This window comes from Pieris brassicae, chromosome 7 (assembly GCF_905147105.1).
Source record: "Pieris brassicae chromosome 7, ilPieBrab1.1, whole genome shotgun sequence".
NCBI lineage: Eukaryota > Metazoa > Arthropoda > Insecta > Lepidoptera > Pieridae > Pieris > Pieris brassicae.
This window is the reverse complement of record NC_059671.1, coordinates 5475988-5490898: the sequence shown is the minus strand read 5'-3', so window position 1 is coordinate 5490898 and position 14911 is coordinate 5475988. Positions and strand designations below refer to the sequence as shown.

General features: G+C 30.9%; 2 protein-coding genes across 2 annotated transcripts; both read right to left on the bottom strand.

Moving 5' to 3' along the window:
- Nucleotides 1–1514: 1514 nt before the first annotated feature.
- Nucleotides 1515–4668, bottom strand: LOC123712303. Its single transcript, XM_045665326.1, has 3 exons — nt 4554–4668; nt 3186–3348; nt 1515–2132 (listed from the first exon to the last, which is right to left on the bottom strand). Exons 1-3 carry the CDS (start codon nt 4614–4616, stop codon nt 1948–1950), a joined length of 411 nt encoding a protein of 136 aa, XP_045521282.1. The 5' UTR covers nt 4617–4668; the 3' UTR covers nt 1515–1947.
- A 2343-nt stretch (nt 4669–7011) lies between these two features.
- Nucleotides 7012–14428, bottom strand: LOC123712302. The gene is made up of 5 exons (XM_045665325.1): nt 14250–14428; nt 10148–10256; nt 9223–9369; nt 8074–8245; nt 7012–7692 (listed from the first exon to the last, which is right to left on the bottom strand). Exons 1-5 carry the CDS (start codon nt 14364–14366, stop codon nt 7539–7541), a joined length of 699 nt encoding a protein of 232 aa, XP_045521281.1. The 5' UTR covers nt 14367–14428; the 3' UTR covers nt 7012–7538.
- Nucleotides 14429–14911: the final 483 nt, after the last annotated feature.

Here is a 14911-nt window from a genome sequence, read left to right as displayed (position 1 = left end):
TTATTACATTGTATACTTATAATTAATTCGTTTTATTCACATATACACCTGAAAAATATAACTTGTAGTATTAGATGTATCCTACAACAGTTTAACAGAAAAGGAATACATTATTATATACAATCACAATTAATAACATTTGATGCTTATTAGTAGGATTTCATTGTAAACTATGCAACATTTGACGTTTTATTATATTTTAGGGACTAAATAATTATGATGAATGGAAAATTAATATATAAGATACCTTATAATTATCATATTCTTTATAATACGTATGGTTGATTCCACATAACCCTCCACCACAAGCGAGTCACACCGGAGGGAAAAAAATGTGTGTAATGTGTTGGAATTAAATAAGTTTTGAGTATATATCTTGAAAACTAAACGTCATATTGAGATTATATTTGATCTATATTTTACGTAGTAGTCTAAACTTAATAAAAACAGTTCATTTATTTTTCTGTTCATCTGTTATCCATGAATTTCTAAGGGGTAAGTATTTCAAATATAAGTCCTTTCAGTGATATTTGAAGTTGGTTTTGTTAAGTTACTTTAATATAAATTTCGAAGCATAATTATCACCATACAATATAAATAAAAAGAATAAATCAATTGTATTATCTTATAATAGAATACGTATCTTACTCCTTAAAATTAAATGTTAATACTATAAGTGTAACAATTATAATAAATATAGTAATTCAACAAACTCATTTAAAATTGTTAAAATCTTAGTGATAACAACCATTTTATTACAGATAATAAAATAATAAGCTTAATGGCACAACCATATTGTTTGGTATTAATAATAAAAAATGTGTGCGTGTACTAGTGTACACACGTAAGAAGTGAAACTTCTTTATGACCTTATTTTTCGATAAATGATCTACCATATACCTATCTATATAGGTAGGTATATATACCTACCTACCGATATGCACCTTTAGAGAAATTGGTTAAATAAAGTTAAATTGGATAAAGTTCATTTTACCTTATTACTGCTAAGATTATTACAGAATTTTATTTATTGTAATATAATTATTATATATTTTGTTATTAATGGCTTCCGATCTCTTCGAATCGTGGTAGGGAAAAGAAATGATGGCGTTTAACAGAAAAATGGGACGGTAAATTTTTTTTCAAGGCCGATAAAGAAGTTTCACTTCCGTAATGATTAAGTATATATGTCTATAATATTGGGTACAATTTTGTTACTTTCAATATTATTCGTAATATCTCCAACGCCCGTTTTTTGATTTCTAAACTCTTGATGAAGAAACCAATTTTTTTTTAAAATATTTATGACATAATAATTTTTCATAGATAACCACGCTAACACAACTACCCAAATCGCCTGTAAATGACAACAACATCTCGAGTTGTTGCCATTTAGTCAAATTTAAATTTGCCGGGTAGCTTTAGTCTACCTTGAGTAGATTAGCACCACTTATATAGTGCTTAATAAATTTTGATTTATGTCTGTCAACGTTAACATTTACAAGTACAAGCTATTTAATTTTACATTTTTAATTTCCATTAGGTCATTATTTTATTAGAAAATCCTTTGAGCGACAATATCCGTAGTGCCTACAATAAAGTTTGTAGCAAATAGTATCAGAGTATTGATTTTTTTATAGAACAGTGGGCTCACCTGATGTTCAGTGATACCACCGATAGACACTCTCAATGCCAAAGGGCTTACGAGTGTCAGCCTTTTTACAAAATAGTTCACCTTTTCCTTGAAGGACTTTAAGTCGAATTGTTTCGAAAATAATATTTTATTATGATAAAATATTTAATTATATGACTATATACCATGATATAAACCTACTACAGCTTTAACCTACCAAATGACTAACTAACTGTACGTAATGTACAAGAAATATTGCACCTTTTTCCATATTAATTATACAATAATAAATTTTAAACATTCAGATTCGATATCTATCGTCTAGCCGCAGCAGTTGTAGATGCTCCAGTGGTAGATTCTGATGCAGCAGTGGACTTTGGGGTCGTGGAAGCTTCTCCAGGGGGAGGTGAAGAGGCTGATGGTTTACTCTGGGCATCTACGCTTACTGACCATAGACCGTTCCAGTTCAAAATGTCTAAAACTGTTCCTTGAGATGCGGCTGTAAATTCAAATATAATAGTGTAAATAAATAGTGATTGTTTCTTTAAAGCAGTATAAACGCAGTTTCTGTTATATTAGTATAGTATAAGACGTAACGTAGAATAATCTTAATATGTTTTTTTTTAATATTTTTATTTCTTTCAGATCTTAATGAAACTAAAAGAAATGATTATATCGGACTTTAGTTAACAAATTAATCAGAACAACGAGATTAAACTTGCAGTTGCAATATAAAAAAGAAACGTTTTGAGTAAAATTATGTAGGTATCTGTGATATTTGATGTGTTAATATATTTTTTTTATATGGCCTGGGCGAGACCGGCTACAACCAAACAAGTTCGTATGGAAATGGTCACCTGACAAAATATGAACAAAATATGTCTTTCTCATATAAATTCCCTTGGCGGTGGTGGATCACGCTAGTCGTAAAGTAATTTTGTCTCAAACGCCTGATAACAAGACAATACAGTGGAGCATAAGATGGATGACAAAGAACTTCACAATTAGCTATGTCAAATGTCAAAATATTAAAAGCAATTAAGTTGTTTATTATGATACGCAAAAATTCTATAACGCTGTCCTTATCCTCACTCTCTCTCTCTTTCTCTCTATCTCAAACTTACTACTCTCTTAATAATAAAGAACTCTCTAAACTATTTTTTCTTCCTCCAAGTGTCCTGACCAGCGGTAGTGCATAATCGCCAAAGGTAGCGTTCGGTATAGACCAAGAGCTAGTAAACACTCCAAGTAAAAGTAATTATCTGTAAGCGTAGTAATTCTTAGAGTGATGAGTCATGTTAACTGTTAAGTACCGTAACCTGGCTCGCATTAGCCCTACACGTCATCAACCCCTATTCCCTTGACAGGGTAAATAACATCAAAAAAATTGTTCCAGTTCCAGTTTCGGGGTTCAAGAGTCACTTGGATCACTGCGCCTGCAGCGTAAGTATTCAAAATGTTTGCTTCATAAGAATCTACACTGTTGAAGAGGTAAAGAGGAATTGACAGTTCTTAAGAACTCTGTTCTAAGTACGATCGATGTGCTACTTACGTATTTTTATACTAATATTTTGCGTGGGAGTTATAGGCCCGGAACTTGTAGGTTTCTTGGTTGATGTGGATTCGGAGGATTCTTCTGAGGAACAATCTTCACAGAAGCCGGAGCTATCATCGTCTCCGCACAAAAAGTCACATATGAACGAATCGAAATATGACTGCAAAAATAATTGTTTTAACACAGTGCTTTAAAGGTCTAAAGGTCTAAGTATAAATTTTAACAAAACACTTTTCACCTATCATCTAACAGCTCTGATTAATTATGGTTAAAAGCAAAAATATTGTACGAGTATGTATATTTATATAACTAAACTTTAAAATATAAAATGTTTGTACCCTTAAGGTTTTGTGGTTTTTAGCCTAATATAATGTTCGTATTACTTTTATTAATTATCCAATTCGCGAAATTCGCGAAAGTTGAATTTGGCTTATTCCTTTCACATAATAATATTATAATAATTTCTGCTCATTTTAGATCTCGATCTTACTTCAGATGCACGCTCTTATCTTAATACAAGGATCGAACGAATGGATGGATTTAAAAATCCTGAACTATATGGGTATAATTTAAGCTACATTTAAGAAGTGTTCATTTTACTGTATATTTTTTACTTATACCGTTGTTATACATCCTAATAAATTCTCGACTACATTATTTTCTTATGTCAAATAATTTGTTTCTTAATCCCTAATACCTCCATCGCATACGTTTCTAATTCTTCTTCTTCTTCTCTTCTTCTTCTGGGTTATATTAAAAAACGAGGTGCTTAAACTTTTGTCCCTACCAGCTCAAAACAATAATTATTTCGCTACGAATCGAAACCAAGGCCTCCGGATTTATCATGTGCGTAGCTTCAAAGCCATGGAGATGGTATTTATATATGTTTTTACCATACTGAACTGATGCGAGAAGCTGTTTCTCTGTGTTCGCCGTTAAAGTTGTTTTTTGATATATTGTATTAGAAAGTATTCTTGAACATTATCGAATATGGTGACAGAAGCTGTCAAAAGAACCACATTATCAATGTCTTTGCATAGAATATGTTTTTACTTGAACTCCTGCCTACAATTAATTTAATAAACTTTAATTTCCTGAGGACAACTTAAGTAGTTATAATAAAAACTTTATTTAAATCACAGACATTTGAAAATAAAAGTAATACATGCATTGTTCAAAGAACGGTCCTGCTGCTTCCGCTTCTTCAAGACAACCCAGAAGTCAATGGTAAAATTAAAATTACTAAGCTTCACTTAAAAAATAAATAAAAACTCGGTACAGTTCAATTATGAATAAGGCTTACCAGTAGAATCTTCTTAGATTATAGTAGTTTGTTTTCTACACTAAATAAAAAATAATACTTACTTGTGCATGAATAACATGCAGTAGAACAAATAATAAGATCACGCACGTCCGAACCTCGCCCATGGTTCTCGAGGTTTTCACGAAAACTTTTCCAACAGTTTCCCTACATATATAACAAGCGTTTGCGCAATACGTCTGAAATACAGAAATATATGCTTTGTCAAAGATTAAAAAATATGTCATTCTGACAAAAATAATAATTTACTTTGCCTAAACTTTGAATTGAAACTTATGTAGTTTCCATTTTAGATCCTACGATTAACTTTGGAGCACGTTATTTTTTCCATTATTATTATTTTATTTTTAATCAAGGGGGATAAACTTTTACTATCTCGAAAACTTTACTGATTTATTTTTTTATAAAACCCGGAACTTTCGGCCCTACAATACGGCACGAAGACAGTATAAATATTGTCGTTAAAAATAATTTTATAAATAACGTTATGAATCTAGGAGATTTATAATCATTTGTAAACAAATGTTTGATGATTAAATTTGAACAAACTAAAAATATGTCTGTATTGCAATACATAACCACGACTTTTCACGGATTCTATATATATGTATAGGTGTAGTAACATGTTCTCAGATAAATTTTGCGCAGATGAAGAGGTAATCTCAGCCTAGTTTGAGGCTATAGACAAACCGTACGAAAAAATTTATGACCGCTATAATCGTTGTATCGCTCTCGAACATATTCAATAATCAAGCTAAAAAAATGTGTGCGTGTACTAGTGTACACACGAAAGAAGGGAAACTGATTTATAACCTTATTTTTCGAAAAATTGATCTCCTATATCCAACTTTGCAGAAATTGGTTAGATAAAGTTTAATAAAAGGCTTTTATTATCATAGACATGAAGACAAGTAATACAATTATTTCATTTTACCTTATTACTACTAAGATTATTACAGAATTTCATTAATTGTAATAGAATTATTACCATCATTGTTATCGTTATTATATATTTTTGTTATTAATGGATTCGAATCTCTTCGCGCGGTCCGCGGTCGAGTCAAGAAAAAGTCGGCGCGTAACGGAAAAATTTGATGCGTAACGGAATAATGTGACGCGCAACCGAAAAATGTGACGGTGATTTTTTTTACAACGCCGATAAAGAAATTTCACTTCAAAAAAATTTCTTTTATGTTAGCCTACGAAATGTTTAGCCCTCCTAATATATTGTTCTATTGTATTGTGTAACTAGTGTTTTATTAACAATGTTGCATGTCTCATAAGGAGATATATAGATTTCTCTTACAAGGAGATATTTAATATATCTATCCCGACCATAAATGAAAAACAGTTGGGAATGCCACATCTGCAAAATCATCATACTCTGCCGAAACAAATTCGTTTTAATACTTGTTAGTAGAACAGTTTAAAGATAATTTCAATATATTTTAGACACGGTCAAGTATGAATGTCATAATACGTGTTCATACTGAGGTGCGTGCTTATTGTCTTTGTATAGAATAACAACTACAGAATCCTAATTATTAATCATTGTTCGAAACTCAGTTCGTTTTCATTCGCTCGAGATAAACTTGATACTAATCTACAAGTACTTTAATGTTCTCCAATTTAATATCTGAGGATTATTAAATAAATAGTAATAATGCGATACCTTATCATTCAAGAAGCTGGCTTTGAATTGATCGTCACTCCATATTCACCGGACCTAGTTCGTAGTGATTTTTAATTCCGTGGGTAATGGAACATCTCAGGGGCCTAAGATTTGTAGACGTTGACGCAGTAGTCAACATTGAAGAACATTTTTAAATTGACTTGAGCTTTTTGAATAAATACCTACAATTTGTATAAACCTGAAAGATTTCTAATATAAATGTTTTAAAAAGATCGTGCGTCATACTCATTATTACTTTTTATTAAACAGCGTAGGGCATATTCTAATTAATAAACATATGTATTTTTGTATGTTTCTAGAAATGGCGACCATTTTAAATTTAAAGAATTTGTATAAAAATAGATTTTCAAGAATTATATTTATACTAGTGAAACCGACAAGTGATTTTCTGTACACACGTCACACAAACAAAATATAATGTCAAGCATTCTTGACTCCACTTGAATACACAACCAAATCCACCCAGCCGTCTAGGAGTTTAATTACGAACACATGCACAGAAGATTTATTTATTTCCCAAGTTTATTTTCTGTATAGATGAATAACCTTGAACCTGCAGCGCCATCTGCCGGGACGATTTGTGAATCCAGGCAGAACGCAATCGCATACAAAAATATCGTACAAATCGGTCCAGCAGTTTAATAGGTGTCAATTATGTAAACCTTAATATATAGGTATTCTGAGTATAATATATATAGTCTACTATAGTCATCATTAGAAAATTAAAAGAAGACTAAGTATGTGTAACAGAATCATAATTGTAACGTTCTTAATGTAATTGAAACATAAATGGATAATAAAACACAATATATTATGACAATTTTATTTTGTGAAAACAATATAATATCGGTTACTGTATATGAACAGCTGCGGTCCTAAATAGTTTTAAATTAGTTACCGGATACGCTAACTTATAATCTAACAAAACATAATATTATCATATTCTCGATAGTTATAATATAAATCATAAAATAACATCAAATTTGATTTACATTTGTGTATAATCGTTTTACATTTTCGTATAAAAAAATTAGTATGATTCCAATGTACGAAATTCTATCATTACTATGTTAAAAGGTTTCCTTGAACTAATTAGACAGTTAGGTAGGTCACGCACTTGGTTCAATTAAAGTAAAATCATGTCTGTAATCTGCTTTTCGGAGAACATAAAAATTGGTTTGGAACATCAAATTATAAACAGGAGTATAATAAATTACTAAGCACATACAAATAACACCTACACATTTCAAAGATTTTCATATTTGTAATGTTGTTCATTTGTTTTAATGTACTGACTGGGCGGTAGAGATATCTGTATATGAAATAACTTATTTCACTAATTTCCAAAAGAGATCTTGTAGCTGACATTAGGTCTTAAAGGTACTTTGCTTCCAACTTCCACGAGAACAGGTGAATCATCAGGTCTCGCTGGCTTGTCGGAACAATCTTTATGCGGTATAGGAAATACGTAGTTAATATCGACATCGTATCTGAAATAATTAGGGTTTACATTAGCTGAGGGCTTCAGACCAGCTCTATGGTAGATTTTATCAGTAAATTTATCAAATGCTTGAAGACCCTAAAGTCAAGTGTTTAGTACATAGGCAGACACATTTCAGCAACATTTTAATTGTGCAACAAAGTCATGTAGATGATTAGGAATTTAGTACCTTAGCATGGCTAATAGTCATTGTTTGCCAATTATCCAGTATAATTTATTGTAGAGTCTAGATAATTAAAGTATTACTAATTAAGAAACAAGCCTAAATATCTGACTCCGTACAAAATTTGAGAAAAATTATTTAAATACAAAAAAGTTTGTTTTGTACTATACCTTGATCGAATATAATCAAAACATAAAAATAACTTACCTCGGCAGCTTATCCCTCAAGTATGCCATGACATTTTTCGGCAGTCCCGTAGTTCTGGACAAAACAAATGCAGTCAAATACCGAGTTCCTTCTCTTTGCTCGGCACAATGCAGTAGGAGAGCCCAGGTCTTATATTCCGTGTCTAGTACGTATGTGTTGTAAATACCATCATCTGAAATCAAGTGTTCAATATTTATATATGACCAAATCAGAGAAAAAATCGTTTAAAGGTCAGAAAGCACCTAAATAATGGCGGGTAGGGAACGATTGTCAAATGATTACATTAATGTTGACTGTCTCATGTGTTTTATTATGAAATTACTATTACTACCAATCATTGATTAGTCGTAAATTCACAGATCTAGATAATATTATCAAATCAAAAAAACCACAAGTATTTTTAACTCATTTGACTTTGATGTTGATAATATATAAGCTCTGTGACAGTAACGACATTGCTCTGACATACGAATAGTATTGTCTTTTAAATATTACATGAATGTTAAAAAACGTTACTAATAAAATGTTAAACGTAACATATGTTTGATACCACAAGTTGTTTATTATATTAATATAAATAAAATATGCATATTTTATTTTCTGGCTTTATCAAAGGGAATTCGTAAAAGAAACTAATCATCATAAATAACTAAATGACGCATAGGTACATTTCGGCACCTATAACATTGATCAAACTGCCTGAAATGTATTAAATATCTCGCGACCCTCTTATCTGAGTGGAGCTCACAAGCTGTCCTCATCCAGCAGCCACCAATCCTGTATATGGTTTTACAACCGCTTCCTTGGTTCGGCACCAGAAATTATATTGGATGTATTTGCGACAGTTTTGTGAAGACTGAGAGACGTATGTAAGATGTTTTTGTATTTTTATAGTTATAAAATTGGTTAGTAGTTAATTATGTACGGTATTATTTTTATATTGTAAAAAAAATAAAAAAAATCCTTAGACAAACGTTACTGGGTTACTGATTTTGTTGACTGACGATTTTCTTTTACAAGTCTAGTAGTTAATAGCAGAGAGCTGGAAAAATCCGTTAAAATATACGCCTTATAAATTATACCAGCAATTGACCCAGTTATCTCATAAAAAAATAAACTATTGTGTTCAAATCTCCAAGCAATACTCACAGGTTCGTTCAGAATGAGTCCAATGTGCGGGTTCATTCAGGTCAACCCTCCAAGTGATATTTCCATACAAATTCTCGCCAATAGGATCGTCAGCATACCGGTAGGTAAAGTTCATCGTCACAGCGGGGGTCCATTCTATCGTTCCGTCTTGAATTGAATGTTAAATTATTACCAACAAAGATGCAAATTTTATAAAATTAACTGGAACATTTTGTTTTGGTACAGTTAACAGTATGAAACAATTGAGGCTGAAGTGAGTGAAGTGTGGCTGAGTCGGATATATAATATATAAATTCGTTAAAATTACTATACTAACGAAATTAGCAGGGTGTTGATATTATAATGTAAACAGTTACTTGTTTCATTATTATTCATTATCAACGCAAAATCATTATTTGTTGTTCGATATGGACATTCGTGGATCAATATCTTAAGTTAGTAAATAAAATAAAGCGGTTCCTCGCATCGATTGTAAAGAGCGAAAATGGTGCATGTTTTAAAGTTTGCAATATGTTCCATGAATTTTGCATTGTAAGTATTATTATCTAATACAGATTATCATTGGTAAACGAAATTTATTTTCTTGACAGAATTATGATCAAACGGTAACTTTATGTTTCAAGAGATCAATTTGATATTAGAATTGAAACCTATTAAACTTCTGCTCAATTAACGCCATCTATCACAGCGAAGTTGAAACTTGTAATATCAGAACTTTTACTCTTAGTAAATTAATGATACACTTCTTATAGATACTTTTATGGTATTTAAATCTTTAAAATTGTGCTTTAATTAAACAAATGAATTAAATAACTTGAGAGGAAATATAATATATACTCGTTTTTTTCTTTGATTATTTACTTTACTAAACACACTGAAATAGACGTTATTCTTTAAGCTTTTTGGATAATTAATTCAAACATACCTTCAGCTTGTACATGATCATCCTCGGTAAAGACAGCTCTCATGCAACTGTAGGATAATGCTTCTTCAGCACTGGCATAGTATTCCACAACGAACCAATCTCCCAGCATCTATATAAAAAAAAAGTTGATCTTCTGTACAATATAGTTTATTTGAATTGATAATTTCATCACTTTTTAGCCTCTTATAAGGGTGAAGCGGAGTTTGGCGGTAATTTGCTAATTCTACAAATTCAGGCGTCACATTTATAAAATATTTACCTATATCAACCAATCTGGGTTAGGTAAAAAGATCGCTGAAATCTTATATGTTACTTTTAAAATAATATGTTTAAAAGTTTCTGATCTATATTCATTCGTAATTATATTTCGTTCATATAGGTACCGAGAAGCCTGGGGGTTCGATTACCGATCGCAACACAAATCATAAGTTTATTTTTTGAAAACGCTTGTTGTATGCTGTTCATTATTTAAGGTAAAGCTAACAATGAAACAAATATCAATGAAAAAGACACTCACAACTTGCTTAGGGTCGGCCCTATTCCCATGGGGTACCTTCAAACAGTATATAATCTTATATACGTCTAGTCTAATTACTATACATTGTCTTTTATTATTTTAGACAATTCTATTCGCACACCTCCCACGACCGTATACTATCACTTAAGCCGTCTGTAGATTTTCTATTTGAATACTGTCAGTTTCAATGGCAAACATTTTGCGATCTCTCTAATCCTCAAACAATAACAGTAGCTTAATCATAACTGGTTACCATAACAATGGATACAAACTGACATCTCAATGTAGATATTTGCATACATTATACAATATTACTCACTTTCTATTTTATGGTTGATTACGTATTTAATAATGATATTATCCGTGTCGTTGAGCGTTAACTGATAGGTAATAGAAATCTAGTATATTGATTTGAGGATAATTATGCTGTAGGTATCGTATCTATATATATCGCTGTAGTATCGGATTGAAATAAAACATTTTGAGATTTCAGTTCAGGACCTACTTTTTGCTATTTCAATAAATCTATTTTTGTTACTTTTCTATTGTTATTTATAATTCAGTGTAACAGCAGTTCAGTGTTATAAATATTAGGCAATATTTTTTAGTAGTCATTACAGAAAGTTACATTTTTTTGCTCAATAAGACCGCTCGTGCAATCTTCTTACAAGGTATACCACAACCTAATTATAATTATAATAATAATCGTTTATTTGCTAAGATAGGTTAGATCGATCAATTACAAATATCCGCATAATCAGCCATAGGCATGCAAATGTTATATAATTTTTTATAGTGTCTTTAAATAAGAACATAAAAAGTATTAGAAATTTGCTACCGAATAATTCCTGATTATTACAGTATACATAACAGCTGTTTTTAATACACCATTTGAGTTGCGTCCATATTGTCTGTGAATTATTAATTAGTTTTCTCACATTTAACATATCATCATTCATATTAAACATATTCTTTCTATAGCCGAGTTAAAAATGGCACCTCATTAAAAACCAATCAGCGAAACATGTTTCCTTTGAGTTATGTGTTAGCTAATGTTCTCAACCGTTACACGTTACTATTCCAATAAACTTTGACCACGTGTCCTTAATCTCGGGTATACTTTATATAGAAATGGTGGCTACTGTTCACGTTAAAACTAAAATCAAAGATGAATTGGGCACGTTAGTTAGACCAGTATGGTTCGATTCGGTTCAAAGATACTTTATATCTAAAAGAATAACATTTAGATAGCTTCTAAGTGTCAGCCTAGTGGCTTAAGCGTGCGTCTCTCATCCTGGAGGTCGTAGATTCAATCTTCAGCCGTGCACCAATGGACTTCCTATCTGTGTGAGCATTTAACACTCGCTCTTACGGTGAAAGAAAACATCGGGAGGAAACCGGCTTGCCTTAGACCCAATAAGTCAGCGTGTGTCAGGCACATAATGCATCAGCAGGTGACTACACCTACACGCCATGACAAATGATCATGTAACAGATACAGACATCTATGGGCCACACCTAAAAAGGTTGTATCGCTACTGATTTAGTTTATACCCTGCACTTATGTATACAATAATAAATTTTATATTGCTTATAATCTTACAACACATACAATTTAATATATAAAACATATAATAGATAGTTTACATCGCTATATTTCTATACAAATTATGCATTATTCGTCATTTTTTGCTAGTTCTTTGATAAAATTCAGTCTTCTAATTAAAAATGTAACTTTTCATTCTTTGTCGAGATTTATTTATGTTTTTAAATGATTGTTTCATCAATGTAAATCCATTATGCAATTTCTATGAATGATTTACTCTCGGAGACGTTTTCTATGCGCAAAACTTTTCCAATTAGTATTCAAATTTTTGAAGCTTTCTTTTTGAATTCTGATCAGGTCGATAATTAAGATAACACCTAGTGCTTAAATCAGAGAAATACAAATCTAATAGAGTTTTAAAAAAAATTCTGAAATCCGTCTGGCCTATCAATCTTTTTTTATTATCAAATACTTCACCAATCACGCATTGTGAGTGAAGGCTTGTTCAATGTTCAGGCTTTCATAAGCGACAAGATCTAATTATAAACTGAGCGTCGAATATCAAACGAACTTGATACTGTCACTAGGGAACACAAGCTTTGATTTAACGAACCTTTATTACAAATAATGAATAAGAATGGATCTTTGATATTTTAAGTAAATTATTATTATTTTGAAATAAAGTGATCTCAAGCACTCACATCTAAAATGTTAATAGGATTGCCGATATCCATATTAATCTTTGACAAACTGTTGTCGTCTAGATATCGTTTCGTTTAGACCTTAACACTAAAAAATCACTTTTAAATGATACACGGGTAGAGCGAAATTTAGAGGTCTTTTTGGGGCAACAAAGGAGGCCCCTTGTCCCAAAATTATTTTCCAAATATAATGAATATTTTTTATCCAGTCAAGTGTAGCCGAGTAGATTATTTTAGTATTTAATAACCATATAAATTATAACAAAAGAAAAAATTGTTTTTGTTTAAACACTAAGTCGGAAATTGAAACATTTTTTTCCAGAGTCTCTTTAGTGGAGGCCCGTAAACTACCGATGTGTACCTAAAAGTCCTAAATTTGTTTCCCATGCTGTCTTAATAGTGATATATAATAGGTGATAAATTAAATAGGTAAATACTAAAAAAGTTTCTTGGTTTTCATAGTCTAAGAACTTAAGAATAACGAGTAAAAATCCCCGAAAGTTTACGAGATAAACACTAACCTATATTATTTTAACTTCAAAGTCCGGGGTTTCAATCCCGGATTCCTTTATGATCAATGAACGTTAATAATATATAATAATTATTGAAACGATGATTTGCTTTACGTTTATTATGTAAGGTACGTAACAATTGAATTTAATATGAATTTGGCGTGTGGAACTGTTATCAACGCCACGTCCGGCGCCCACGCACGGTACTTCCATAAACGACACAACTTTGTAATACTTCAATAATAAATATTATTTGTAGAGATAGTTGGGAATTACTTAGGGTTAGTAATTATATTAGAATATATTTTATTACTTTATTAGTTCTCATGGTATGTTTACAGAAGCGATATTGTGTATCTAATGTATTTAGTATTATTAATGTCGACATTATTCTCAAGCAGTTTCTTAGTAGTATAGTAGTAGTACAGTACCTACTAAGAAAATGCTTAGTTACCTACTAAGCATAGTGTAAATGTTTGTGAATAAATAAATTAGTATCTGTATATTTTTAGACCTTAATAATAGTTTCAAAACTATTGGAATATTTTTTTTTTCTTACTTTTCGTAGAAAATGTACACATAATTAGGGTTGGCTAAGACCAATATTCATTCTACCTGTTGAAATTTGGTATTTGTTGGTTCTAAATTATTATTATATTAAGATTTATTTTGTCTCAACTTAAACTAAACAGAATAGCGCTAAGATTGCAAAGTTCAAGGATTCGATTTTTTTTATTCTCCATTATGATGCTAATGCACACACAAATAGAGTAGCTATATTATTGATCTAATTGTTATCAATAGGTTTTTATCTTGCTTAACTCACTTGGGCCAAATCGAAGTGTGGAGCAGCGCGCACTTCCGGGCATTTCCACTTGTTAACAATCTTTCCGGATACAACATTCACTATAACCACAAAAAACACAAAAACTATTTTAGACATATTTAAGGATAAACGTATTATTCATTCGGTTGTCGCTGGTCAACTAACAAAAGGGAATTGTTATCATTTTGTATGGGACATTAGTTAATGTTGCTGGGACGCGTTCGGAATTCCATTATCAGGTACAGTGACTCATAATTTACTTTGTAAATCATTTACGTTTATTTTTACTATTACAGATGTGGAGTTGGTATAGTCAAAATAAAAATATTGGAATTAGTAATTTGTATCACTGTTATTTCCGTTAACTCGTAAAAAAATATTAACCAAAGAAAACTTATAAATGGTAAATGAAGAGCTTAATATTCATTTATTACATTTGAGGTAAAAATTATATACTCCAAAATTTAATATTTTTATTACGAATGTGACCATGGCAAGAAGAATTTGTATACATTAAGTAAAAATCTTCTTTAATTCTTTATATACATATATAAAGACAATATAGAATTTTAGCTAAAAAAGTCGAAAGCATCGTTCCAGCAGTCATTAGCTTCCAACAAGAACAAGTTATTTCATTTTTATTTAAATTGAAAACTAGTATA

Bases quoted from the DNA above. Each gene is read 5' to 3' on its own strand.
- LOC123712303 (XM_045665326.1), bottom strand. From the start codon at position 4,616: ATGGGCGAGGTTCGGACGTGCGTGATCTTATTATTTGTTCTACTGCAT. The intron at 3,349-4,553 runs GTAAGTATTATT...TTATTTTTGCAG, and splicing joins TGCATGTTATTCATGCACAA to TCATATTTCGATTCGTTCAT. The intron at 2,133-3,185 runs GTAAGTAGCACA...TTGAATTTACAG, and splicing joins AAATATTAGTATAAAAATAC to CCGCATCTCAAGGAACAGTT.
- LOC123712302 (XM_045665325.1), bottom strand. From the start codon at position 14,366: ATGTCTAAAATAGTTTTTGTGTTTTTTGTGGTTATAGTGAATGTTGTA. The intron at 8,246-9,222 runs GTGAGTATTGCT...ACTTGATTTCAG, and splicing joins GACTCATTCTGAACGAACCT to ATGATGGTATTTACAACACA. The intron at 7,693-8,073 runs GTAAGTTATTTT...TAATTATTTCAG, and splicing joins TTGAGGGATAAGCTGCCGAG to ATACGATGTCGATATTAACT.